Below are 26,216 nucleotides of genomic sequence, written 5' to 3'. Positions count from 1 at the left end.
CCTCTTTTTCTTCTCCTACTAAATGGGCATAATAATAGTACCAACCTCAAAAGGTTAGCAAGATGAAATCAGATTATCCAGACAGGCTGTCAGCTCAAAGCCTGACTACTTCCTGACTAGGCAACCTTGGGGCAAGTTGCCTGGCCTAAGCCTCAGTTCTCCCATCTGCAAATGGGGCCACACTACAGCCCAGAGGGTCATGAGGACTGAAGGCAATATTCTGACACAGAGCAGGTGGTCAAAACACACAGATTCCTTTCTCTTTTCCTCTGCTCCCATGGGGCCCCATGACTTCTGACCACCCTCTGCCTCTCCCCTTGAGAAGCTTTATCTCCTGTCACTAAGTGTAGATACAGTGCCACTGAATCTTCTAAACAACACCTCAAGGGATAAATTCTCTTCCCGGTTTTGCAGTGAGCACCCTGCCTTGTCAAATACACAGGTGTTCTATAAATACCTGAGGGATGAAGGGATGCAAGGATGAATGTGATGAGAAAGTCAGAAAATAACAAATAGTGGGGAGGATGTGGAGAAACCGGAACCCTCATATACCACTGGTGGGGATGGACAACAGTGCAGCCATCCTGGAAAAGTCTGGCAGGCCCTCAAATAGTTACACATGGTCCAATAATTCTACCCCTAGGGTATATTTATCTAAGGGAAGTGAAAACATATGTCCACACATTTAAAAATAGCATTATTCATAACAGCCAAAAAGTAGAAATAACCCAAACATCTATCAACTGATAGATAAATAAAAGGTGGTATGTCCCTACCATGGAGTATTATTTGACAAAAAAAAAAAGAAATGAGGTACTGATACATGTCACTGCATGGGTGCCCTTGAAAATACTGTGCTAAGTGCAAGAAGTCAGTCACAAAAGACCACACTTTGTATGATTTCACTTACATGAAATGTCCAAGATAGGCAAGGCCACAGAGATAGAAAGTAGACTGGCGGTTGCTTAGGGCAGGGTGACTGGGGGGAAATGGAGAGTGACTGCTAATGTGTATCGAGTTTCTTTTTGGGGCAATAAAAATGAATAAAATTGGTGAGGGTTGCACAACTCTGTAAATATGCTAAAAGCCATTTAATCCTACTGTGTAGCACAGGGAACTATATTCAATACCTTGTAATAGCCTATAATGAAAAAGAATATGAAAAGGAATATATATATATACATATGTGTATGTATTTTCTGCACACCAGAAATTAACACAACATTGTAAACTGAATATACCTCAATTAAATAAATAAAAATTTAAAAATAAAAACCATTTAATTATATGCTTTAGATGGGTAGATTGTATGGCATATGAGTTTAATCTCAATAAAGCTGTTATTTAGGTGGGAAAATGAATGAATGTGTGACTGAGGCTCAGAGAGGGTTAGATATTTGCCCAGGGTCACACAGCAGACCCTGGACTTCAATTCTCAGATAGGAGTAAAGGTGAGCCTTATCTGTCCTCATCTCCTCACCTCACCTTGAGTAACCCCACTCAAGCCCCAGGAGAAGCCTGCCTAGCCCCCATCTGTGAAGGGCAAACAATGACTCGAAGACCACAAGTGGGCCCGTAGCACAACTGCTTCCCCTGTGTTTGTCAAAGGTTACTTTGTCAGGTGGGACCACTGCAGGGGGCAGGCATGGCCCAGAGCAACCCAAGAGAAGGGAGGCAACTCCACACTCAGACTGGCTGCTATCTCCGTTGCTAGACCCCAGAGTCCCCAGCTCCAGCCCTCAGTGGCTCCAGGATGTCCCCACCCAGGCCCTCTGTCCATGTGGCTGGCCACTGGCTGCCCTTAGGAGGAGACATGAGGATCTGTCCCTGCCAGGGAAGGGGCCAGGAGGATGGCAGGGCCCCAGTGGTGAACCACATCCAAGTTTGAAGACAAGTCCATCTCCCCCCGCCCTTCCCCCACCATGGCTACCTAGGACAGCCTTGAGGACAGAGACGTCACTGGGGCCCACCCCCCATGCCCCACCCGCCTCCACTTGGCTCCGGGGCAACAGCCTCCACTCAGGCCAGCTGGCAGCCGCAGAGCCCCAGGCTGGTTTCCGTTCCCTATTTTCTGCATGGAGGCCCGTCTGTCCCAAGGCCTGGGCCTAGGCATGAGTGGCCAGGCTTCCGACAGGTGTTCTGTACCCCTGACACCTCTGCCGGGCTGAATCCAGGTATGAAGCCTGCACCACCTTAGCTCCCTGCCTCCAGGCCACCACCTCAGCAAGTCTCGCTGGCCCTGGCTCTCGCCTCCCATCTGTTCGCTAAGAGAGGAAGAGGTGACCTCACAGAGCCTCTCAGCACAGACTGCAGTGCATGGGCCGCAACGAATCCTGAGGAGGGGGAAGCCAAGAACGCCATGAGGAACCCCCCACCTGCCCCTCAATCCCAGCAATGGGTGGAGGGAACCAGAGAAAACCCCAGCACCCCACCTCCTCTTCCTGGCATCCTCACCAGCTTCCTGCAGGTCCAGCACATCCTTGTGTCCAGCCAGTCCATCCTCAGCCCACTGCCATAGGTTTTCCCTCCCCCTGACCCCTACCCAGCTCAGATGGAGTCCAAACGCCCACAGGGCTTTAGGGACCCTGAGCTCCTGGCCTCCATGCGCCCTGTAGCCTGGGGATGAGGCACACCCTACTCTCCTGTCACTTGAACATGGATTTTCTGACCCAAAACTCCTTCAGCTAACCCACCACCAGACCCTCTGCAGGCAAGGTGAGAAGTCCCTGCCCTGGGCTTCTGCCATCACCCCAAAGGTGTGAGCCCCAGTCACACCAGCCTGTCCCTCCCCCAGAGGGGGCTCCACCAGAGCCAGCCCCAGCCAAAGCAGGACCCCAGGGATGTCCAGATGAATGAGCCCCAAGAGATCCAGCCCCAGAACTAGAGCAGACAGTGCCTGTGGAGAGAAGGACCTGGGCTGGAAAAGCAGGGCTCAAAGATGGACATGCAGCAAAGGGCTGTTCCTGGGACCCAGTCTTGTTCCCCAAATCCTGGGAAAAAGGCAGGGGTGGTGGTAGTCACCTTTGCAGTGACAGAGGCCTCTCACAACCACTGACCCTACTCTGACCACTACTGTCAGCAGCCCTGGGCACTACAACACGCTGGGCTCTCAAAACTACCCCACAGCACCATGGTTACCGACCAGCTTGCGGAGGACATGGGTGAGCTGGCCAAGGCGACACGGGTGAGCTGGCCAAGGCTACCCAGCTGATGAGCAGAGGTCAAAGTCAGAGCTCAAGCAGAGCTGCTGCTCAAACCATCCTATTTTCCCCATTTATCACAGTCCTTACAGACACAGACATGCATCCAGATGGGGAGGACTCAGCCCGCACAACCTCGGCGCATCTCTGCAGCGCTCTGGGTGGGGTGGATGTCTTCCCTCCCATGGCGTGCTGGGGACAGTCTCCCCTTGAGCGGTGGTCCATGCTGACTCCTCCCACCAGGCACACCCTGGCCATGCTGCACGACCTAACAGCAAGGAGCACTGCGGGCATCTGGGCAGGACAGTTCTCCAGGCACTGCGGCCATTCAGCGGCCTTGACACCCACCCAGGAAATGCCAGCAGCACCATCATTATTGTGACAACCAAAAGTGTCCTTGTGCATTTCCAAATGCCCCAGGTGCTGACACCTTCAGTGCCCAGCTCAGCCTTTATTTTCACCTAGAAGCATCCCCATCCCACCCTTGTCCCAGTGACCACCCCCTCCCTGCTTAGGGCCCTGAATTCAGCATGTCCTGGTTGGGCCTCATTTTCCCATTTAGTTCAGAAATGTTCTGGCCAGACCCAGGATTCCCAGAGATCAGAATCCCCAGGTTGCCTCATACTGAGGATTCTGACTCAGGGCCCACAGCAGGCAGATGGTTAAATGAGGGGACCGCCTCCCCTGGCCTCTCTGATCCAGCTGTCACTGTCCTCAGGGACACACAGCCATACCTCCCTCCCCCCTTTCCAGCACATCTGCATCCAGGGCTTGGTAAATTACATGAAACCAAATCTCAGAAGGAACCCAAGTTTTGAGTTTGCAGTGTCCCTGGAGGCAGACAAAGCCCTGAGTCCCTCTCCGCCCCCGCCCCCGCCCCCGCCCTTGCCTTAATCACCTCTAAGGAGGCCAGATGACCAGCTGCCCCTTTGGCCTGGGCTTCATCAACTCTGGGATTAAGAGCTGGGATTAAAGACGGACACGTTCCTGGTAGCTTAGAGCCCTAGCAATGCGCGTGCGTACATGCAGCCACACAGGTGCACACCTGCAAGCACACCAGGGGTGTTTCTGGGCCTGCGTGCAGGTGCACTCATGTGTGTACACCTGCGGGTCATCTTAGGTGGGCTTAGATGCTTGTGTAGGTCTGTGTGGGTGTTTGTGTGAGTGCAAAGGCTGCATCTCTGTGAGTGGTCCATGCGCACCTGGAGGGGGGCGGTCCCTGTCTCTGAGTGCCTGCGTGTGTTTGGGGGTGTACATGGGTCTGTGTCTCCATGTATGTGCACAGGACAGGGTGTGTGCTCAGGTCTGTGTGCTCCTTATGTACACAAATGGGTCCGCAAGTGCACATATTTCTGTCCATCGACCTCCCCACCCAACCCCGAGGTAGGAGTGTCTCCCAACTCCTTCTGCTATCCTCCCAGGAGCTGTTAATACTCAGGGCCACCCCAGGTGTTGGAAGCAAGCTGAAAAGGGGGAGAGACAGCTAGCTGGGGCCTCCTGATCCCCTGGCCTCACCTTGAGCCACTAAAACAGCTGACGGCAAAGGAGCAGGCCACAAATGTCCTTCCCAACACAGACCCCAGTGCCCCTGGGCAGCAGCACAGACCCACAGCAACACACCACCACACACATATGTGCATACACAAACCCAGCCCCTCACCCAAACCTAAACAGAAACATGGCCTTAGCTCCACACAGATGAAGGGTCATCCTGGTCACAACCATAGCCTCACAGGCTGTCCCCCAAACACAGAGCCAGGACCCCTTCTTCTGGATCTGAGAGTGTCCCAGACAGGCCTCTCGGCTCCCCAAGTCTCAGTGAGAAAAGGATTCAGCCAAGCCAGGGATCAGTTCCCAGAGGCCACCCAGGGGCCACTGCCCTGGGGGACCTGTTCTGCCTCTCCCCGCTGGGGACCCTGAACAGCCAAGCTCTGTCTTTGGGCTCAGTGTCCTCATCTGAACAGGAAAGCGTGGGGCTGATTTTCTGTGGCTCTTAGCCCTAGAAACTATACTTCTGGAGGGGCGGATAAAGAGATGGGGGATGCTGGGCCCAGAGAGTGAGGCATAAAGAAGAGCCCCTCTAGCCCTGACTGTAAACACCCCTTCGGCCCTCAAGACCCGTTACCCAGGGGACCCTTCAGGTCCTGGCCCCACTGAGTCGCAGCCAGGGACACAAGAGGTTCCACACAGCCAGGGAGTGAGTGAGGCAGAGGCCTCAGGGGAGAGAGAAAAGGCTGGGAGGGAAGAAGAGGAACAGTGAGCAGAGGAGGAGGTGGGCAGGAAGATGGCCAGGGAGGGAGAAAGAGCGCAGAGGGGGAAGAATCTTGTAACAAAGCCCAAGCCTCTGGTAATAAAGCAGGAAATGTGTCCTCACTCCCCACCCCTAACCCCTGCCTGCTCCAGCCTCGACTCTCCTCTTCTCCAAGACTGAGGATCACAGGAGCAGAGGGCTAGAGAGAAAGGATAAGGTGTGACAAAAGGGGAGAACTAGAAGCAAACAGACTGAGGATGCGCAAAAGCATGCAGAAGAAACAATGTAGCAATGTCAGAAACTGCAGAAATGAAACAAAGTAATATGTGTGAGACTGATCAGGGAGATGATGTAATGGGGGAGTAGCTGCTGCAACAATGTATCCAAGTGAGGGCTCCAAGGAGGTAAGGATGTAACCCTGTGGGGAGCCAGACACTGTGAAGCAAAGGAACAGAACTGGGGCCTAGCGAAGAATCCTAACATGTAAAAGAGCAGTGCCTGGGAATCTAGGACAGGGAGGCAGGAGAGAAGGGGCTGAAGAAGGGCTCACTATGCTTGTGAGCTGGGTGGAGAGGTCGGCAGAGGATTCCCAGGGGAGGAGATATCTCTGCTGGGTTTTGGAGGATGAGGAGGAGTTTGCTGGAGAAGAGGACAGTCCATGGAGAGTGAAGAGCATGTGGGTAGACATGAAAGCAAGAGAGACAGGGAAGAGCCAGGAGTCTCAGGTGGTAGTAGTGGGGCAAAGGGATAAGACTGGAGAAGCACACTGGGTGCACTGAAGGGAATCAATCTGGCAGAGTCTTGGGCATGAAGGCAGTTGGGACTGGGTCAGGAAAGGCTTCCTGGGAGAGAGAGGTGGGTGGGAGCCGGGATGCAGCCTAGGCAGAAAAAGAAAAGTAAAGAGAAGAAACATGGTACAAGGGACAGTGCCCTGCCTAGGAGCCAGAAGACATCATTTAGCTCAGCCACCAACTTGCTGTGTTACTTGGGCAAGCCACTGTACCTCTCTGAGCCTCAATTTCCCCATATGTAAAATAAAAAGGCTGAACCAGCAGCTCTCAGAAGACCCTCACCATGACTCACGATCACTTCTTTGGCCTCAATTTCCCTTTCAGAACAATGAACAAGGTGGACAAGAGTGTTTCCAAGGGCCCTTCCAGCTGAAATTATTTTCAGTCCTCTAATCTTTCCCCAGCCTCAGCCCACGGCCCAACCTGAACAGAAAACATGTAGCAGAGAAGACCCGTGTGGAAGCCAAGAGTACCTGGGCCTGGGTCATGGCTTCCCCACAGCAGCCACACAGGCTCAGTCTTAAATCCATCCTCTCAGGGTACCACACTTCCCAGTTTGCAGTGCACGCAGTAGCAGGAAGCAGCACTTGTGCACCAGGTACGACCCTGAGGCCAGACTGCTTGGGTTCAAATCCTAGTAAATGTGCTACTGACTAGCTCTGTGACCTTGGACAAGTTTCTTAACCTCTCTGTGCTTCAATTTCCTCTAGCATAAAATCAAGGTGATAATAGTGCCTCCTTCACAAGATTGTAAGGAGTTAAGTGTGCTTTTATATGTAAGATATTTATTTGGCAGGATATCTTGTGCATGGCAGGCACTCAACAGGCATAATTCAATATTAGTATCATTGCATCCACGCTCTTGTTGGCATCCCAGGCCAGCCCCTCAGGGCAGCGTGGGGATGCACCCATTTTACAGACCAACATCCTCTATCACAAGGATGGAACCCAATGTCTTGGTTTGGACTCAAAGCCCATTGAAGTCTTCCATGCCGAGGCCCCGTGGTGTTCAACTGGTATGGGGCCAGGCATCCAGGAGGTACCCAGCGAATGTCTTTTAAATGCAAGAAGCAACACACTCTTGTTGGCAAGAGCACCCCTACAGCAATGGCTCCTCCACCCCAAGGGCAGTTTGTTCTTACCTCTACATGTGGCTCTCAGCCCCCAGCTGGGAATTGCTTTTAACCACACTTTAGTTCCCTAATATACCATGACCTTTCCCATCTCTGAGCCTTTGTCCACCCTCTGCCCGTCAATGTGCTGCCATCCTTCAAGGCCTGGTACAAAGAACACCTCCTCCGTGGAGCCCTCCCTGATTCTCCAGAGCCAAAGCCAACCTCTAGTTCCCCTGACTCACCTCCTCAGCCCTTCACCTAACTGCGGGGTTCCTGAGGTCAAGGACCAGGTTGAGCCCCCTCGGGGTTCCTAGTGCTCAGCACAGGCCAGACCCAGAGGGGACATCAGTAAACAGTGGCTGAACTGACTGGCAGGTCAGCAGCAGAGTAGGGACAAGAAGCCAGGTACTGGACTCCCTACCCAGTGCTCTCTCTGCCCAGGAAACCAGACTCGCATCCCCACCTCCAACTGGCCGGGATCATGTTCCAGAGGCTGGAAGGAAAAGTGGCACTCAGCATGACGGGCAGGGAGGAACCACAGACAGGCCCCTTGAAGGAAGCAGGCCTCCCATCCTCCCCACAGCCCAGCAGGCCTACCCTCCCTTCCCACCTGGGCCACCCCAGGTCAGGCCCTGCCCTCTCTGGTCTCTGGTTGTTCTGATGGCTCCTCAGATGTGAAGACTAGAAGGACCCCTGTGTCACCCAGTCCAACTTCCCCATTTTATAGATGTGGAAGTAGAGACTCAGAGGAGGGAAAAGCTGCCCACAGTCACCGGACAAGACAGTAGCAGATGCACCTCTGAGACAGAACAACCTTAGGGAAAGTATAATCATTAAAATAAGTAAAATAAAAGTAACTATCCAGCAGCAGCTTCCTCTTAACTAGCTGCCAACCAGTTAACTAGATGCACCGCCCCCAACCCTGTTTCTCACCCCAGCCTAGTGAGTGAGGCACTATGGGCCCATTTGACAGAGGGGGAGAGTAAGGCTGAGTCAAGGAGTCGCTTGTCCAAGTTCACACTGCTTCTGGGACAGAGCTGGGATTGGAACCTGTCTCAGGAGGGAGGTAGGGCCTCCCCTCACACAGGCACAACACACCCGCCACAAACACGCACCCCACCCAAGCAAGGTCCACTCACAGGACACACGCAAGATACACCTGCACATGCACGGCCCCGAGCACAAGGCCGAGCGTACTGCAAGTGCTCAGTAAATGCTTGCAGAATGAACAAACTAATCCATCAAAAGACAGGCCCCAACGTTAACACTGTAAATCAACTATATTTCAATTAGAAGAGAAAAAAAAAAAAAAAAGACAGGCCCCAGTGCCTGAGCCCTCACTGCCCCGAGCCGCCTCGATCTGCCCGATGCCCACAAACAGCACGGCATCTTGGCAAGCAGACTCCAGCTGCGTGCTAACTGCCTCATCTCTCGGGCTTCTGTGTCCCCATGTGCAAAATGGGTAGCAATGGCTACCTCAAAGGGTCATGGTAAGAACCGAGACAAAACACACTGAGCACTTTGGACTGTGCCTGGTACACAGCCCGCACTCTGGAAGTGCTGGCCATTATCTCTGCCATCACCACCATCATCACACCTGTTTCCCTGATACAGGGAGGAACTAGAGGGCCAGAACCAGGCAGGATTCAGCTGCGGGCACCCCCACCCCACCCTCAACGGCAGCCTGGCTGGGAGGAGGTGGCAGGAAATGTGTGGTAGGTGAGTGAAGGGTCGAAACAGACATGGGTACCCGCCCTGGCCATGGGCCCTGGACAGTATATGGGTTCCACCAGGCACCCCGAGAAGCAAAAATATCCTTCCCCGGCTCCCAGCATAACAGCTCCCAACCTCTCCAGGAGCCTTGCCTGCTCAGCCCCCCACACCACCCCCCAAACCCCAGCCCAGGGAGGGAGACAGGCCTAATGAGCCACCCACAGCCCCCTGGTGCCTGCAACAGAATTGGCAATCAGTTTTCTGCAATTAGATTTCCCAGATCCTGCTGGTGATTGATTCTAAATTACCCTTATTAAAGTCTGGGCTGGTGATCAGGGCTTGAGGGGTTGGGGGAGAATAGGTGGGGCCTGGCTGGTGGTGCAGGAGGACGCAGGGGGTTCTAGGAGGGCTTGGGCTAAGGCTGACCCAACGGTGAAGCAAGCCCACGGCCCATCCCAGAAGCAGGATACAGGATCTAGTCAGCGGTATTCCTTGCCCCCACGCCTCAGATTCCTTTCCAGCACCCCACCCCCCAACATCAGGAAACCCCAGCCCTGAAGGGGTAGGATGACAAGGTCAGCAATGGGACAGACAGAACCCAGAGGAGGCAAAAAGCAACTGGACATCCAGCTCCACCAGCGCCCGGTCGCGTGAGCTCTGGCCGGTGGCTTGACATCTCTGAGCCTTCTTCTAAACGAGTGGAATGCCACCAGCATCAGAAGGCTCCGTGAGACCACCCAAGGCTGGAGGACCAGCCCCAGTCCTTGGGCAAGGCCCCAGGCCATCTCCAGGCTTCAGGACTCCCATCTGTGAGATGGCAGGCTGCGGGCTGATTGTCACTTTAACGCTCTCCCACCTCTGAGGTCCTAGGCAAACATCAACAGTCACCGACTCTGGGCCAGGACCTGGATGATGAACGGAACACAGCTGAGGTGCTGCCCAGCTTGGAGGAAAATGGAAAGAACCCGATGTCACCATGTACTGGGCCAATACTATGAACAGCAAGGTCTCTCTGGGGTTCTGGGGCTGGAAGGGCCTAAACAGTCAAGTCCAATCTTCTGCCTTCAGATTGGACCACAGGCTGCCAACCGCTCCAAAGAACCAAATTCCCCATGAACCCAGCACCACGAGGCCCTGGAAAGTGCTTCCTCTAATCTGGCCCAAATCCCGCCTGCTGCACTTGGCAGTCCCAGCCCAAGTTCTCCCTCTGAGGGTAGCCCTCACCCCCAGCGTCCGGCTTTGGGTCATGCATGATCATTCCAACTTGGTTCCCAACACTCGCCAAGGGAAAATCTTACCCTCATCCCCTAAAGGTAATTCCTCAGTGAGACCAAGAAAGGGACAGGAAAAGAGCAAAGCCAAAGCAGGTAAAACAACAGAAGAGATCGCTGTTTGTAGGAGCAGCCCGCTTCTTATCAGGCACTTCATTATTCTGCGCTGTTCATTCTCAAAAAACTCTGAGGCAGAAGTAGTCTTAGTTCATTTTAAAGAAGCAGAAACTAAGGTGTAGAGAGGGTAAGTGAACTTGCCAAGATCACACAGCAAGAAATTGGCAGAATCAGGATTTCAACCCTGGTCCGGTTGGCTCTGGGGCCCCTGCTCCTTTTACTACCTCAGCTGCGCCCTCGGGTTTGGAGGCCCCAGACAGACAAAGCACCAAGGCCCAGGTGGGGACCCAAGGGTGGGAGAAGGCAGACCTCGGCCAGCTGGGTCCTGGAGGCTGGAAAACCTTCTCAACCTGGTATACAAGTCCAATACAGGCACTCCCTGCCCTCCACCCTCAGCAGCCAGGTAGGGGAGGGGCCAGATCCTCTGTCAGGGGCCACCCTCGCCCCCTCCCCCAGCTGGGCCTTCAGCCATCGCTGCTCAGACTCCCCCTGTAATCACGACTTCCTGTTTGGCGCTGAGACTCGGCCTAGTCAGTGGGGGGAGGGGAACGGCCACCCCACTGGCCAGGGCCTGCTCTGGAGGGAGTGGGGCGGGAAGTGAGGGCTACCCAGACTCCTGGAATCTTGGGAGGCTGGGAGCCAAGGCAAGGAAGGGGCTGTAAGTCAACAAATATTTACCAGGCGCTGGCCTGATGTTCCCAGGACATGGTGGAACATTAGGAGGACAGCAAAACAAGCCAGGTGGTCTGGGACCAGCCCAGATCCTGCTCCCTGCTTGAGGGGGCAGTTTGGAGGTGAGCACAGGGCTAGGCCCCAGGACAGCTCCTGGCTCAGCCACCCTGCCCCCCACAGACACAAAATCACAGGGCTCCAAGCAGCTGGGCTGCAGCCCAGAGCCACAGGGCCTCTGTCCCACCCAGACGTGGTGACCACGCCTTGGCGCTCAGACCGCAGGCCCACCCCATGCGGCCCCCTGGCGCCTCCCAGCCCACGGGCACATGCTTTGGACCCAGTAGGACTCTGCCAGCCTCACTGTCCCTCACTGTCACCCCAACTCACCTCCACAGGAGAGAACACAAAGCCCCAGCCTGGGCTCCAAAGCTCACAGTCCTGGCTTCTCTCCTTCCTTCATTCTCTCATTCATTCATTCAAAGCATTCAATCCTGGGCCAGACACAAAGTTGGCCTTGCAGATTCAGCAAAGAGTAGGGCAAGCACAGAGCTTTCTCAAGGCGCTCATGGTCTATCAGGAAAGTTTTCTGACACTTCTCCTGACTGCTGTGTGACCTCCACCAAGTCACTGTCCCTCTCTGAGCCTCAGTAACTCAGCCCAGAGAGAACCTTAGGAGCAATGGGGCCAGGACTCAGGGACTGGGTGGTAGAGATGTACATCTGAGCTCCACACAATTCTAAGGGTCAGAGAGAATTAAAGACAGGCCTGCCTTGGTCACCTATGCAGAGTGAGCCCCAACAATGGGGGCATCGAACGCACGTCCAGGGGGAATGGTGGCTTTCTAAACTTCTTTCATCCTAAGATTCTAAACATTTCCCCTTTCCTGTGCCATGACTGCATGACCCAGACACGAGCCCCACCCACCCCCAATTTTGTTGATTGCCCTGCACAGTTTATAAAGTTCTCCCTCGATCCATTCCCCATGACACTCAGAATAGCTCATTTACAGATGACAGAGCCTTGTGAGGCGATGGAGGAGCAAGGGCTGCAGGGCCAGGCCCTAGGCAAGCCCTCCCCCATCTGCAACATGTGTAGCATCGCCCACCTCCAAGGCTACGGTGAAAATTAAGTGAAAAAAAGATATGGGACATGAATGTTTCAGGCATTCAGGAAACAGGTAATGTGGGCATAATTCGGAGGGTAGGAAGGGCCCAGAGAGGTGAGGTATCTTGCCCAGGATCACCCAGCAAGAGAGGGTGAAATTAGGACTGCAGCCCAGTTCTACCAGCCTGCCGGCCCTGGCTCAATCCAGCTCTGCCACTTCCCAGCTGTGTGACACTAAGCAAGTCACTTAACCTCTCTGTACCTGTTTCCTCATCTGAAAAATGGGCGGTTCTAACAATTCCCACCTCCAAAGATTATTATGAGGATTAAATGAGCCAATACACACAAAGTGCTCCACAGGCAGGGCTCTCAGTAAGCACCAGATAGGATCATAAAGCCCTCCGAGGTATGGAACCTGCCTCCCAAAGCATGGTCTCCCCACCACCCCATCCCCAGCTGCCTCAGTCGGCTCCAGCCTTCAGGAATCCTACTGCAGCCCCTTCTAGAATGACTCATCCCTCATCCCTTTGGGGGATGGTCCCAGTTCCAATGGGAGGACCAGGAGGGAGGCCTGCAGCAGGACCTGGCTTCCAGGCGGAGCTCTGTCTCAACCGCCTCCCCTTCAGAATGACCCCTCTCACCTACCCCACCGCTGCCCCAGCATTTCCAGATCCCAAGCCCAGAGATGCTCCTGTCCCAGGGACACCATGTCCCAACCCACGGGGTGGGAGAAGCCAATTGTTTTTAAAAGGCCAAAACTACTTTTCTGTCCAGCAGAGCTCAACCCCACAACAACCCCCAAGACAAGGGAGCAAGAAACACACTGAATTTGCAGCGGGGGGCATTGTGCTGCTCCCCAGGGAGCAGAAGGTACCAGGTTCCAGTCCCAGCTCAGCCATGAGAATGTTATGACCCCAAGACAGTTTCACAGGTCAAGTATTTGGCCCCAGTTGACAGGTCTAGGGAAGCTACAGCTTGCCCAGTGTCACATGGCAACCACTTTAATAGCTTAGCTCAAAACCTCCTCCTCCAGGAAGCCCTCCCTGACCTCTCCAGGTTGCCTCCTGGAAAGGCCCCAACTCCTTAGAGCTCACTGGCAGTCTATGCTCAGTCTACCCAAGGAGCTCGTTTTCTCATCACAACATCCCTGTGAGGCTGGCTCTGTTACTGTCCTCATTTTATATATGAGGAAGTTGAAACAGAGAAATCCTTTCCCCAAAGTCTCTGCCCCCAGAGCTCCTGCCACCTTGGATGCTAACTACAACAGATCCCTGTGGTATCCCCACGCCAGGGTCTGGCCTGAAACAGCCCAGGGGTCCCTAACACTTAATTTTTACAATGAGCACAATCTTGCCCTAGCAACCCAATGTTCACTGCCAACCTGAGTTGTTGGAAGGAAGTGGGGAGCTTCTAGATGCCTGAAATTGTGGGGATGGGGAAGGAGCAGGAACCACCAGGCCTGAATGGGGCTTCAAAAGAATTTCCTGATTGATGTCCCCTTCCCATGGTCCCTCCTCCCTCTATTCCCCATCCTGACCACATTCCAAGCCACAGAATGGCAACCTTATAAAAGAACAAGAAGTCAACATTTGCTGAGTGTTTACTATGCACCAGGCACTGTGCTGAGAGTTTTACATATTAACCCCTTTCATCCTCATAGTCTCCCCATTTTTCAGAGGTGGAAGCAAAGGCACAGAGAAGTTAAGTAATTTTCTCAAGGTCACACAAAGTAGTGAACTCCCATCACTGGGCATATTCAAACAAGACTAAGTGGTACCTAAATTCCTTTCAGCCCTGAGCATCTAAGGAACATGTTTCAAAGTTAAAATTTCCAGGAGGCCCACACTCCGGGCCTTCTGAGTGGTGACTTAAGTACAGCAACTGAAGTGGCCCTGGAAGCAGAGGTCCCTCAGACTCATAGTCAGCAAGTCTCAGGAGACAGGACTCCCCAGAGCGGATGCCGGGACGCACATGCACACACCACATCTCATCTGAATGAGACCTGCCTTTCCCACTTAGGCCATCCTGGAAGCTGCCCCTGGACCCCCCGCCCCCCCAACACACACATACACCCTTTCATGCTGGTGGACAGACCTGGGAGTCATTGTGTCTCTCCCCTGCCCTGAGCCAGCCACTGCCCATCCCAGTGATGTCCTTAGAGGACCCTGCCCTGGAGGCCACTCCTGGAACCATTCGGGTCGGGGCTCTTCTGGTCTAACCTCGGTCCCTCCTGCTGCAGGCATCACCTTCTCCTTCTGGTGTGGTGTCCCCTGGTCATTGGCACCACTCATTAGCCCTTTGCCTCCCAGGCCAGATGAGGTGATATCCGTCCTGGGCAGCCTGACCCCTGGGAAGGTGTGAAGCCTAGAGAGGGGTTCCCCTGCTGTATCTGGAGTGCCATCTCTTCTCTCCTTCGGGTCAACCTACCTCAAAGCCTAGACCGCAGCGGTTTGCTTTATCTGCCACCCAGCATTGGATCTGAGCCATACCCACTCTACCTCACCCTCAGATCCAGGGGCACCCTGCCTTATCGAGACCTTTCACCTTACACGTGCTCATTCCACCACCTCATGGGGTGTGGATTAGGGGACTTTTTTATGCATGAGGAACAGCTGTTCAGCTAGGTGAACATACAGCTTGGGGTTCCTGCTGGGTACCAAGTCAAAAGCACAATGCCTGACGCCCTTTCCATTCATCTATACACCAAACATTTCCTGAGCCCCTCCTGTGTGCGATCACACACATCATCTCCTCTGATCTCGCAGGAGGGTGTTCTTAGTTCCATTTCACAAAAGGAAAATGGAGGCTCAGAGAGGTGAGACAACTTGTCCAAGGTCACATCACAAATCAGGGTCAGGAGCAGGATTTGAACCCAAGGCTGTGTGATTTCCAAGTCTTTGATTTCAAAGATGGTCGCCCAGAAGTGTAGGTTAGAAAGTGACCCAGCTTCTAGGATGGGGTGGGTCCCTGTCCCTCCCAGGGACCTCTTCTCCTCACCCAATCTGAGTCTGAACTGGAGATGAGGCACTGGAGATGAGGTATAGCCAACAGTCCCCAGCCCCATCCCCGGTACACACTGTGCACAATGGGTCACCCTGGCACTTGGCCTGGCATTCAACACTCCCCCAACCTCCAGCTGACAGCCCCAAAGTGGGGAAGGCTGAGGAGTAGCCTGTCTGTCTGGGAAGTAACAGCTGAGCCACCGCTTATCATCCTCCCATTTTACAGACTGGCTAACTGAGGCCCAAAGACACTTGCAGGGGCAGAGTAAGCACTTGGGGGATTGCCTGAGAGGCCTGGGTCCCTCTCAGCCTAGTGAATATGAGACAGACACAGAACTAAGCAAGAGGATAGGGCCTAGAAATGCACCAGTTCATCCCCAGGCCAGGCTCCAGATACATGCCCAAGGGAACTCGCTGGGGACCTGGGTCCCTCAAAGGGGATGAGGTGGCCTTTCCTCCCCATTCCCTCCTTCTCCTGCTCCCCCTGATGGAGCTGGGAATCATCTCAACCCCAAGGCTGCTGCGGTCACTCAAAGGGACACTCAGGGGTCACCTCATACATACACACTCACCACTACCTGCACACACTCAGCCCCCCTCAGGGCTGCATGCCCCACGCACAGGGTCACCCACGCACCTGCCTGCACACGCATGTACACACGCACACACACTCCCATGGGTCGGAGCACACACCCACCACAGAGGTCTCTCCCACACACACACCTCCTGCAGGCACAGCCGGCAGGGCTAACACTCCCCAGCCCCGTGCCCGGTACACACCGTGCACAATGGGTCACCCTGGCACGACCACACGCAGGTGGGGCACAGGGCTCCCACCCACGGGGGCGGACTCGTCCTCAAGCCTCATCCTCCAGCCTCATCCTCCAGCCGTACACACCCCACAGGTCCCAGCACCCTCCACGGGGGCGGCCACACACGCGGTCACCCTCACCCACCCCCTCAGGTCACCTTCATGCAAGTCACCCTCCACCCCTCCCCCTCTTTGGTCCCCCCGCAGCGACCCTCGGAGTGGGGAACCGAACGCACACCCTCCCCCAACAGTGGGAGGCGACCCGATTCCCTAAAAGTGGCCGCGGTCCGGGCACACCCACGAAGCAAAAGCCACGTCGGCTCAGACCGAGACACGCCCAGCGCGGCCCCGCGTCCGGACCCCAGCCCGGACCCCAGGCCGCCCGCAAGGAGGGGTCCCGCCGGCGGGGAGACGAACGCCCGGGAGGCGCGGGCGGCCAGCCGCGGGGTCCCCGCCGAGGCCGACATGGGGCGCGGGAACGGGTGGCACTCACCCCCGCGGCGCGCCCCGCCAGCAGCAGCAGCAGCAGCGGAGGCAGGAGCAGCCCGCGGGCCCCGGGCCCGGTAGCGGCCCCGGTCCCGGCGCCAGCCCCGTGGGCGGCCCCGGCGCGGTGCGGCGGCCCCGGCTTCATGGCGGCGGTGGCGGCGGCGGGCGGGCGCCTTTGTTCCCGAGGCGGCGGCTCGGCGGCGGCGGCGGCGGCGGCGGCGGCGCGGCCCGGCGGCTGGCCCGGCGCGCTCTCGGTCGGGGCTCCGGCTCGGCGGCCCGGCTCCGCCCGGCAGCTCCGCGCCCACGGCCGCCGCGCCCGCAGGAAGCGTGCGCCGCCGCCGCCGCCGCCGGGCCGCCCCCAACGCGGGGGGCGGGGCGGGGAGGGGCGGGGCCGGCCGCCGAGCGCCCCCCGCCGCCGGGGTCCCCGCGCGGCCCGTGCGACCCAGAACGCGCGGCAGGCCTCGCAGATCCTAGCTCTGGGGACCGGGTCCCGCAGCGCACGCCTCCCCGGGCCGTCGCGGGGCTTGGAGGGGAAGGACCTCGCGTGGGGATGCAGGCGGTCGGCCTGGCTCGTTGCAGGGCCTGGGTAGATGGGTCACAGCCGCGTGACCGTTAGCAGCCTCCGGCTAAAGGCTCAGTTCACTGGCTCTCCCCCATCACCACCCCCAAGTCGGTCCACAGCGGGGGCCAGAGGTCATCTGAGTCCACTGGACTTTGATGTCTACAGGACAGGGGTGGGCAGCGGGACCGCAGAGCAGACATGGCCCCTTGGGGACCCGTCTCCCCTCCGCGCGAGGGTGTTGACATCTGGACCTTGTCCACGTGTGGGCACTCCTGGCTTGGTGCTGCCTCCCTACCAGCTGTGTGACCTCAGGCAGGCGCCCCCATCTCTCTGATACTCAAATTCCTCACCTAGGATGCAGTCCCCCCACCCCCAGGGTAGGTGGTGTGAGAAGTGAGTCCCAGACTGGAAGTGCTCTCGCCATGGTCTTTTCCCCTTGTGCGATCATTTCTCTGGTGCCTTTATCCCCACCTGACATGCCATACCCTTCACTTCCACACTGAGGTCTTCTGCCACTGGTGTGTGAGGCCCAGGAGGGCAGGGGTGTGGGTCATCTTGTTCACAGCTGTGTCCCCAACACTAGCACAGGGCCTGGTGCATAGCAGTGGCTCAGTACAAACTTGTTGAATCGATGAATGTTTCCCACTCACCTCCCACTCACCCCTACCCACGTGTTTTAGGGGGAGAAAGGGGTAAATATTTCTTAAGCCCTGACCTGTGCTAGGCTTGGCGCCAAGTACTTTACAGGGCTTATCTCATCTCATCCTCTCAGTGTCTCCACAAAGCAGGTCCTGTCAGTATCTTCACTTCCTAGGGGGGAAACCGAGGCCGAGAGGGGAGGTTATTTGTCAGCACTGGCAGGCTGGAGGTCGTTGCCCTCAGACCCTGTGTCCCCACACCCAGTGCAGGGCCTGCAGTCAGGAAATGGGAAATCACTGAGCTGAAACTGGAACAATTCCCCTAAAGAAAAGGGAACTGAAATGAGGACAAATGGAGCCAGTAGGGGAGAGTGCCGGGTGAGTCGGAGGAACAGATTCGGGCACCAGCCATGATTTTGGGGTGTCAAAGGGACCTGGACCCGTGCTTCAGGGACCTCAGGAGGAGATCCAGAGGACGAAGGTCAGCTTGACATTAGGTGGATCTGCATTAGGTGGCCCTTGACAGGAAGTGAGAGCCCCATCCCTAAAGGGTATGCAAGGCCAGGCCAGCTGCCCTTTGGTAGAGATTAGGAGAGGAAGGAAGATTCAAAAATCCCTTGGAATTCTGAGGTCTCAGCCTGTGGGAATCCCATCTATTCTCAGATCTTCAGGAATTCTGACCCATGGGCATCTTGGGAAGATGGATGGAGAGGGGCCAGGGGGGTCCAGGAGGTGGGGAGCTGGCTCTGGTCAAGGCAGCACAGCGTGGGGTCGGAGAGATCTCGCTCTGGGTTGGGCAAATACCTGGGTTCCGATCTCAGTTCTGCCAGTTGTGATCTGCCTTACCCCAGATGAGTGACTTTACCCCCTCTTTAAGCCTCAGTTTCCCAACTATAATATGGAAATAATGACCCCATGGGGTGCATTTATTCATTCACTCATTCACTCTCCAAAGATACGGTGAGTGCCAGTGTGTGCCAGGCCCAGTGCCAGATGCCAGGTCGTGGGGGTAAAATGAGCTCTTCTGCCATTGTACTGGGGGTTCAGTAAAGATAGCTGGGACGATGCTTATAAAATAAGGGACCTGGATGTAAGGATAGTCACCTCCCAGAAGGACTGCCACAGACCCAGGGAACAAGGTTGGTTCTGCCAAATGGCAGAGTTGGGGCCAACAATGTTAGGGTAGGGAGTATGAGAAGCCAGATGTCAGCGCCGTGTAGGGAAGGACTTTGGAACAGTTGGAGCTGGCCACAGATGGCAGCGGTGACTCTGAGAGGTAGTGAGTGCTCTGACTTGACAGGCATACAAGGCTCAGAAAAGTAGCCATCAGGGAGGCCATTAAGACAGTCTCCGTGTGCAGGGTGGGCGGTGAGTACGGCCCACCTTCAGAGGTTTCTGCCAGTTCTGAGACTTCTGGAAGCCTCAGCTCTCTTCCCTGATACCCTGAGGAGGAGGGCCTTTGGGCTGGGCAGGCCAGGAGCGCCACCTGCTGGTCCTCAGAGATACAGGTCACAGCCCTACCTAAGCCCAGGCTGGGCCCCAGAGGGTCTCATCCTCCTCTTCATCCCACCAGCCCCGCTCTGCTCTCCTTGGGGTTCCCAGCTGCACATTCACCACGTCCCAGCCCCCAGTGCTCTGCAGAGTTGCCCTCCCCGATGCCTGCCTGTGCATTGGGTATGCATCCCAGCATCTCAGGGTCTTCCCCCCTGCCATCACCACCCACCCAGGCATCTGCTGCTGCCCCTCTCTGAGTATAACTCCCACCACCCACTTGGCCCCTCCAGGGAGCCTTCCCGACTTCCTGGGCAAGTCCATCCTTGCCCTCCTCCATTTTTCATTCTCCACTGTCCATCTCCCCCCTAAAGTGGGAGCCCCTCAGTATTCCTAATGGACAACAGTCATGGAACTCAAGCAGAGCCGACAATCCGCCAGACACTGCTCCCCAGAGTGCACGCTGACATTATCCCCACTTTACAGGTGACGAGCTAAGGCACAGAGAGGTTAGGAGATGTGCCCAAGTTCACAAAGCTAGTGAGTGAGAGCTAAGGCCTTGACACAGGCTCTTAAAATTTACACTGTAATGCCAGCTCCGGAGGATGTCAGGGAGCATTTGCTGAATGAGTTAGTCAATGAGGGCATTCACACTGTCCCATGGATACCACCAACTCCTGGACACACTCAGATGTGTCTGGAAACCAGATAAACCTTCCATAGGCACACCAAACAGCCAGGCCTCACCACCCAACCCGGGCAGCCCTTTCTCTGCCCTTGGCAGGGCCTCCTGGCTCCAACAAGGCTGCAAAAGGGCAGTGGAGGCCTCAGCCAGCATCTCTGAGCTCCAGGCCTGAGCCACTTTATTCGAAGTTGCATCTCAGGGCCTGGGACACAGTGGGTGCTCAGTAGTCATTGCCTGACCCACCTGCCCCGAGAGGTTTGGCTTAAACAGACTGGCTCTTTGGAACTCACATTGCCCAATAATAAGAGCCAGGACCTACTGAGGGCTTGCTCTTTGCCAGGTACTGTTCAGGACACCTACCAGAAACGCTCTAGCCCTGTGATTTGTGCACAGCAAAAACACTTGCCTCCCAGGGTTGATGCTGCCACAAGGACCAAACACACTAGCCCCAGGGAGCCCTCTAGCAGAGCTTGGCACACGGCAGCGTGATGCCTGCGTTGGCTCCTTATTTGGTCCCCATTTTACAGTTGGGGAAACGGGGGCCCTGAGATGCCAGATGACTGGCCCCCGGTTCCACAGCCAGGAAGTGGGTGTGCTGAGGGAGACTTGCTGTGGCCACAGGGGACTTTGTGATCCTAACCAGCCCTCCCACTCCGGCTCGAGACACTCACCAGCCTGAGAAAAACCAGTCTTTGCCCCTCCCGGGCCTCCCCCGCCTCCGCCTGGCCCTCTCTCCACCCTCTTCTCCCATCACAACTTCCAGTCTTGCCCAGGACTCAGGCTGGAGGCCAGAGCACGGGTTTGCTTCTGAGAAAAGTCTGAATGACAGCAGTCCTGAGGTCCTTGACCCCGAAATCAGGAACCGAAACAGGATTCTGGCAAGACGGCTCCTGATCGAGAGCCCACAGAGGGAACTTGGGAGACAGGCTGTCTGCTTCCCCAGCAAGTAGGAGTCTCGTGGGATAAGCTGAACAGCTGCGGGGGGAGCCCGCAGGGCCTGGGCCAGCAGTGGGAGGGCTTGGACTCCTTCTGTGGGAGCCTCTTGCCCACCAAGGATCCTGCCTGTGTGAGGGTCTCAAAGAGCCAAGCTGAGAGCCTTTTCTAAGCCGCTTGTGTGCCAGGCAAGTCCTTTCAAAATGAAAGGTGGGTGATGCCCACCAGGAACACAGCTGTCAGGCGTGGGGCCGGGATTTGAACCCAGGCGTCTCCTAGGTCTGTGAGCCGTAGATCTGCAAACGATGGAGACCAAAGGGTTCCTGGGAGGCCCATCGGGGCAGGTGTGGGGGAGGGGGAGGAAGTAAACCCGATTATGTTTGAGCTGAGTGACCTGTGCGCCCCAGAGCAGGGCATGGGCTGACAGTGCAGGAGGGGAGACCCCGAGCCTGGGCAGTGGTGGGCGGCTGCTTAAAACAACTGTTCAAGGGGAGAGGTGGTCTCGGGGACTTCAAGTTGGGTAGGGGTGGAAACGGGTGGGTCTGGTTCTGTGCAGCCTGAAGCTGCTACAGTTTGAGAGGATCATGAATACATCAGGAACAAGGCTTTGGAAGGGGGTGGGCTGGTAAGGGATCCTAAACTTTAACCTTTATTAACTTTACAGTAAGGTTGCCTCTGAACAGAAGCCCATAGCCCAGCCAGAGACCATCGGCTGAGTCCAGCAGAATCAGCAGGGGACTGGTCAGGGAGGGCTCACCCCGCTCTGAGGGTCTGGGTGTCGTGGAGGGAATATGGGAAGGCTTCCTGGTGGTGGTGACCTCTCCACTGAGCCATGTCGGGCCGCCCTTGGGGAGTGGGTCCTCTGAAATGGTCACTTGGAGGGTGTGCCCTACCCAGGAGGAGGGCTTCTGAAATCTTGAGCTCAAGTTGGAGGCTTCAGATGTCAAATACCTGGATGAGGCTGAGAACATTCTGGAGGTTTGGTTACTGTGACCTAGATGGACAGTATGTGGGGCCTTGAGTTGCCCTCCTCACCCCACCCACTTCATGTGCCCCTTTCAGAAGTGAGAAAACTGAGGCCCCCAAACGGAAGTGAATAACCCAAGGTCACACCATCAGTCTGTGGCAGAACTGGGACTAGAATTCAGGCTGCTTCGTTCCCTGCCCTGGGGGCTTGCTCTCACCTGCCCCACCCCACCCCGCACCCTAGATTGGTTGCCCTATTGTTTGCAAAAACTCCTAGGGTAGGACCAACCAGACAGCCAGGACCTCATTCAAGCCCAAGACTGACCCGTGTAGCCCACTCTAGCCAGTCCAAGGTCACAGGGCTAGGAAGTGGCTCTGTCGAGGGGAGTCGGGGGAGCCCAGGGCCAGGGGCGGTGTTCACACACCTGCCCGCCTCCCTCTGAGAGGGGAGGGGAGGGAGAGAGGGGAAGAGGAGGCAGCAGGAGGGGACGAGGGCACTGCCATTCCAGAAGCCATTGCACTAGCACACCCCCGTTCCTGGGAATAAATTGCACATTGGGAGTCATTTTCCTGGACAAGAAAAAAAGCCTCTCTAAAAATATTTTTTCTTTCTCACCTCATCCTGGGCGAGAGCGGCCCAGCTGGGTGACAACTAAAAAAGCCAGAGGAGGAGTGACCTGGAACTGGGGAGACGGGAGTGAGGGGGAGGGAAAAGGACTGAGGGGGCCGGAGAGACCCCTCTGCCGCAAGACCATGGAATCCAGGTGAGCAGGATTGTCACTGAGCTATTTAATGTGTCTTGTTGGTTTTTTTAAGTCTTTGAGACTCCTAGAGACTGGCAAACCATGCCCCGGGCTACTGAGCCCCTGCTGTGGGCACGGCAGGCACAGATCTGGGTGCAGAGGGGGCTGCCACCGCAGGGCAGTAGGTGGGAGAGGAACGAGGACAGTCCACCCTCCGTATCCACGGATGCAACCAATCTCAGATGGAAAACACTCAGAAAAAAAAATTCCAGAAAGTTCCAAAAAGCAAAACTTGAATTTGCTGCACGCAGCAACTATTTACATAGCATTTACACTGTATTCGGTATTATAAATAATCTAGAGATGATTTAAAGTATATGGGAGTACTCAGCCATAAAACAGAATAAAATAATGCCATTTGCAGCAACCTGGTTCAGCCTGGAAATTGTCACACTAAGTGAAGTAAGCCACAAAGAGAAAGAAAAATACCATATGATATCACTCATAGGTGGAATCTTAAAAAAAAAATTAAAAAGGACACAAATGAACTTATTTACAAAACAGAGACAGACTTATGGTTACCAGAGGGGTAAGGGGCATGGAGGGATGAACTGGGAATTTGGGATTTGCAGATACTAACTACTATATATAATATAGATAAACAACAAGGTCCTACTGTATAGCACAGGGAACTATACTTAATGCCTTGTAATGAAACAGCAACAAATTCACAAACATAAAAAACAAACTTATGATTACCAGTGGGGGGAGGGGTTGGGGAGGGATAAATTGGGAGTTCGAGATTTGCAGATACTACTACATATGAAATAGATAAACAACAAGTTTCTACTGCGCAGCATGGGGAACTATATTCAATACCTTGTAGTTACATATAGTGAAAAAGAATATGAAAACAAATGTATGTCTATGTATGACTGAAACATTATGCTGTACACCAGAAACTGACACAACATTGTGAACTGACTATACTTCAATTTAAATATAAATAAATCAATAAATAAAAAGAATTTGAAAAGACTAAAAAAAAACTTCTAATGGCCTATAATGAAAAAGAATGTGAAAAGAAATATATATAGTATGTATAAATGAATGACTATGCTGTACATCAGAAATTAACATAATATTGTAAACCGTCTGTAATTCAATAAAAAATAAATAAATACAATAAAGTGCACAGGAGGATGTGCAGGTTATATGCAAATATTGCACCATTTGATGTGAGGGACTTGAGCATAGATGGATCCTGTTATCCACGCAGGTCCTGGTCCTTCTCAGATACTGAGGGACAACTGTGCATCTTTGTGGGACAGATGGGTCCCTGCTCAGGCCCTCACCAGGTGTGTGGCCCTGAGCACATCACTCCCCTACCCGGGGCCTCTGTCTTCCCATCTGTAAATGGATCAGATCTGTGGAGACCAAACTCCCAGCTCCCTGCAAGTGCCCCAGGGACAGGGCAGGGCACAGGGCAAGAGCAGGGAGGGATTCCGGCCCCTGGGTTCTAAGGAGAGGCCTGGGGGACTCTGGTGTCAAATCCTGGGTCTGCCACTTCCTGGCCAGGGACCTGGGGCCACTTTCCTCCTGTGGAAGTTAGAGCGAATAACTGATCCCCCTCCCAGGGTTCGAGGGAGGTGAACGAGGTAACGCAGGGCAGGCAGCACACAGCTCAGGGCAAGACCCACAGTCACAACTGATTTGGCCACTACGTTCTGGTGATTTCCGGCTTTGTACACTCCAGGCTTGAGGGAGGTGAAACGGGGGACTCTCCACTGGGCCTGAGAGACAGAGATGGAGGCAGCTCTGGAACAGGACAGCTGTGGCCTCCTGAGAGTCCCTGTTCCAGCCCCTTTCTCCCAAAGACATATCTCCACCCTGGGCTCCAAGGAGCACCAGGAAGTTTCCTGGAGTCCTGGTGAGGGGCAGCTGGTAGGGGGTGGGGTGGGTAGGGACAGAGACAGGCTCTCCAAGGCCAGGACAGAGTGAGGCAGCATGTGTCTCACAGGAGAAGTGAGAAACAGGCCTTCTGATTTGCCCGGCACGGTCTGGGCTATACCAGGTTTTCTGCTATGTATTAGTTATCCGTAGCTGCATAACAAACCACCCTCAAACACAGCATTTGGAAACAGCAAGAAACATCAACTTTCTTGCCAGTTTCTGTGGGTCAGGAGTTGGGGAGCAGCTGAGCTGGGTGATTCCGCTTTGGGGTCTCTTACGAGGCTGCAGTCAGGCAGGTCACCAGGTGTGCAGTCCTCGGAGGCTGGATGGAGGCTGGTGTCTCTGCTCGCGAGATGACAATTTTAGCCCAGCCAACAGCAGGAGACTCCATTCCTCACCACGTGGGCCTTGCCAGAGAGGGTTCTAGACAGTGAGCCAGTGCTCCCAGCGAGAGCAAGCTGGAATTACATGAGGGTAAGGACAACAGGAAGCGGGGCCACTGGGAGGCTGGCTGCCACATGCAGGACTGATTCAGTGCAACTGCTTTCATGCTTAAAAGGGTCCCAGTTTGGAGGATAAGTTAAACAGTCACCCTTAGTGAAAATTGCAAGGGCCCCCATACAGCAGGGGAAAATCAGAGATCATCGTCATCATCATCATCACTGTTATACACGTCTTGCTGTGTGTCCAGCCCTGTGCCCAGTGTTTCCTAGGTACCCAGTGAAGTAGGACTATAAGCATCCTCATTTTCCAGATAAGGAAAGGGAGGAATAAAAGGGTAAAAGGTCACAGAGGACCAGTGCCCTGGGGTTTGTAGCTAGGCAGCCCTGGGTCATAAAAGGACTTGAAAGTTTTCGTTGTCTGAAAGCTTGCTGCATATGCCAGAGATGTGGCTCCGAAAGAGTCACCAGGGCCTCGGGTCACATTAACAGAGGCATGGGGCCAGCTTCCTCAACCTCAACCATCTGACCTCGTATCAGCCCTGTGAGGGTGGCGGGGCTGGGTAGCCACGCCAGGTGACAGTTGGGAAAACTGATTTGCCAGAGACAACACGATGAATCAAAGACAAAGCAAGGTCTGGGAGCCAGACCTGGGACCTTACCCTGCCATCCCAAGCCAGACTGAGGGACTAGCCCTCTGCCCAGGAGAAGCTGGTAAGGGAGGGAAGAAACAGGGAAGCTTAGTCTCAGGGCAGAAGCCAGACCTCTGGTCTCTGGGTGGACTTTTCTCTCCAGAGCCCTTCAGGCTAGGGGAAAGCTATCCCAGCCCCAGTCTTGAAGTCTTGAGCGCTTCTGCCTCTATAGTGCTTTCTTTGGGCAGTAGCACCCTCGTGTGGCCACAACTGGTAATACATGAAGTCACAGGTTTCCTACACTGCAAAATGCTTCCCTCTCCAGGGCCTCGTGCTTCTCCTGAAACACACCTAGAAGAGAGAGCACAGGCTGATGGAAGGTGGCAAGAGCAAGATGGCATGGACAGAGCACTGGACTTGGAGTCAGGAAACGTCAGATAAAATCCTTCCTTGGTTATTGACTCATTGTGTAGCTTGGGTCTCAAACTTCTCATCTGAATGATAGACTGATAATGTCTACCATAACTTCCTCCCTAAGGTTTTCATGAGCATCAGAGGAATCACAAATATGAATGTGCTCTGTAAACGGTCAAGCACGGTGACCAGGTGAAGGATTATTACATAAACTGTGTGAGGAATC

General features: G+C 54.8%; 1 protein-coding gene across 1 annotated transcript in view; it reads right to left on the bottom strand.

The window, feature by feature from the left end:
• Positions 1 to 16,865, bottom strand: part of SDC3 (syndecan 3) — a 37,356-nt gene extending 20,491 nt beyond the window's left edge. Inside the window, exon 1 of the mRNA XM_072974926.1 lies at positions 16,541 to 16,865. Within this exon, the coding sequence (XP_072831027.1) occupies positions 16,541 to 16,678 (138 nt within the window). The 5' untranslated portion in view covers positions 16,679 to 16,865. The remainder of the gene's footprint in view (positions 1 to 16,540) is intronic.
• Positions 16,866 to 26,216: the final 9,351 nt, after the last annotated feature.

This window comes from Vicugna pacos, chromosome 13 (assembly GCF_048564905.1).
Source record: "Vicugna pacos chromosome 13, VicPac4, whole genome shotgun sequence".
NCBI lineage: Eukaryota > Metazoa > Chordata > Mammalia > Artiodactyla > Camelidae > Vicugna > Vicugna pacos.
Note: the sequence above shows the minus strand (reverse complement) of the source record. Positions and strands in the feature narration are given on the sequence as shown.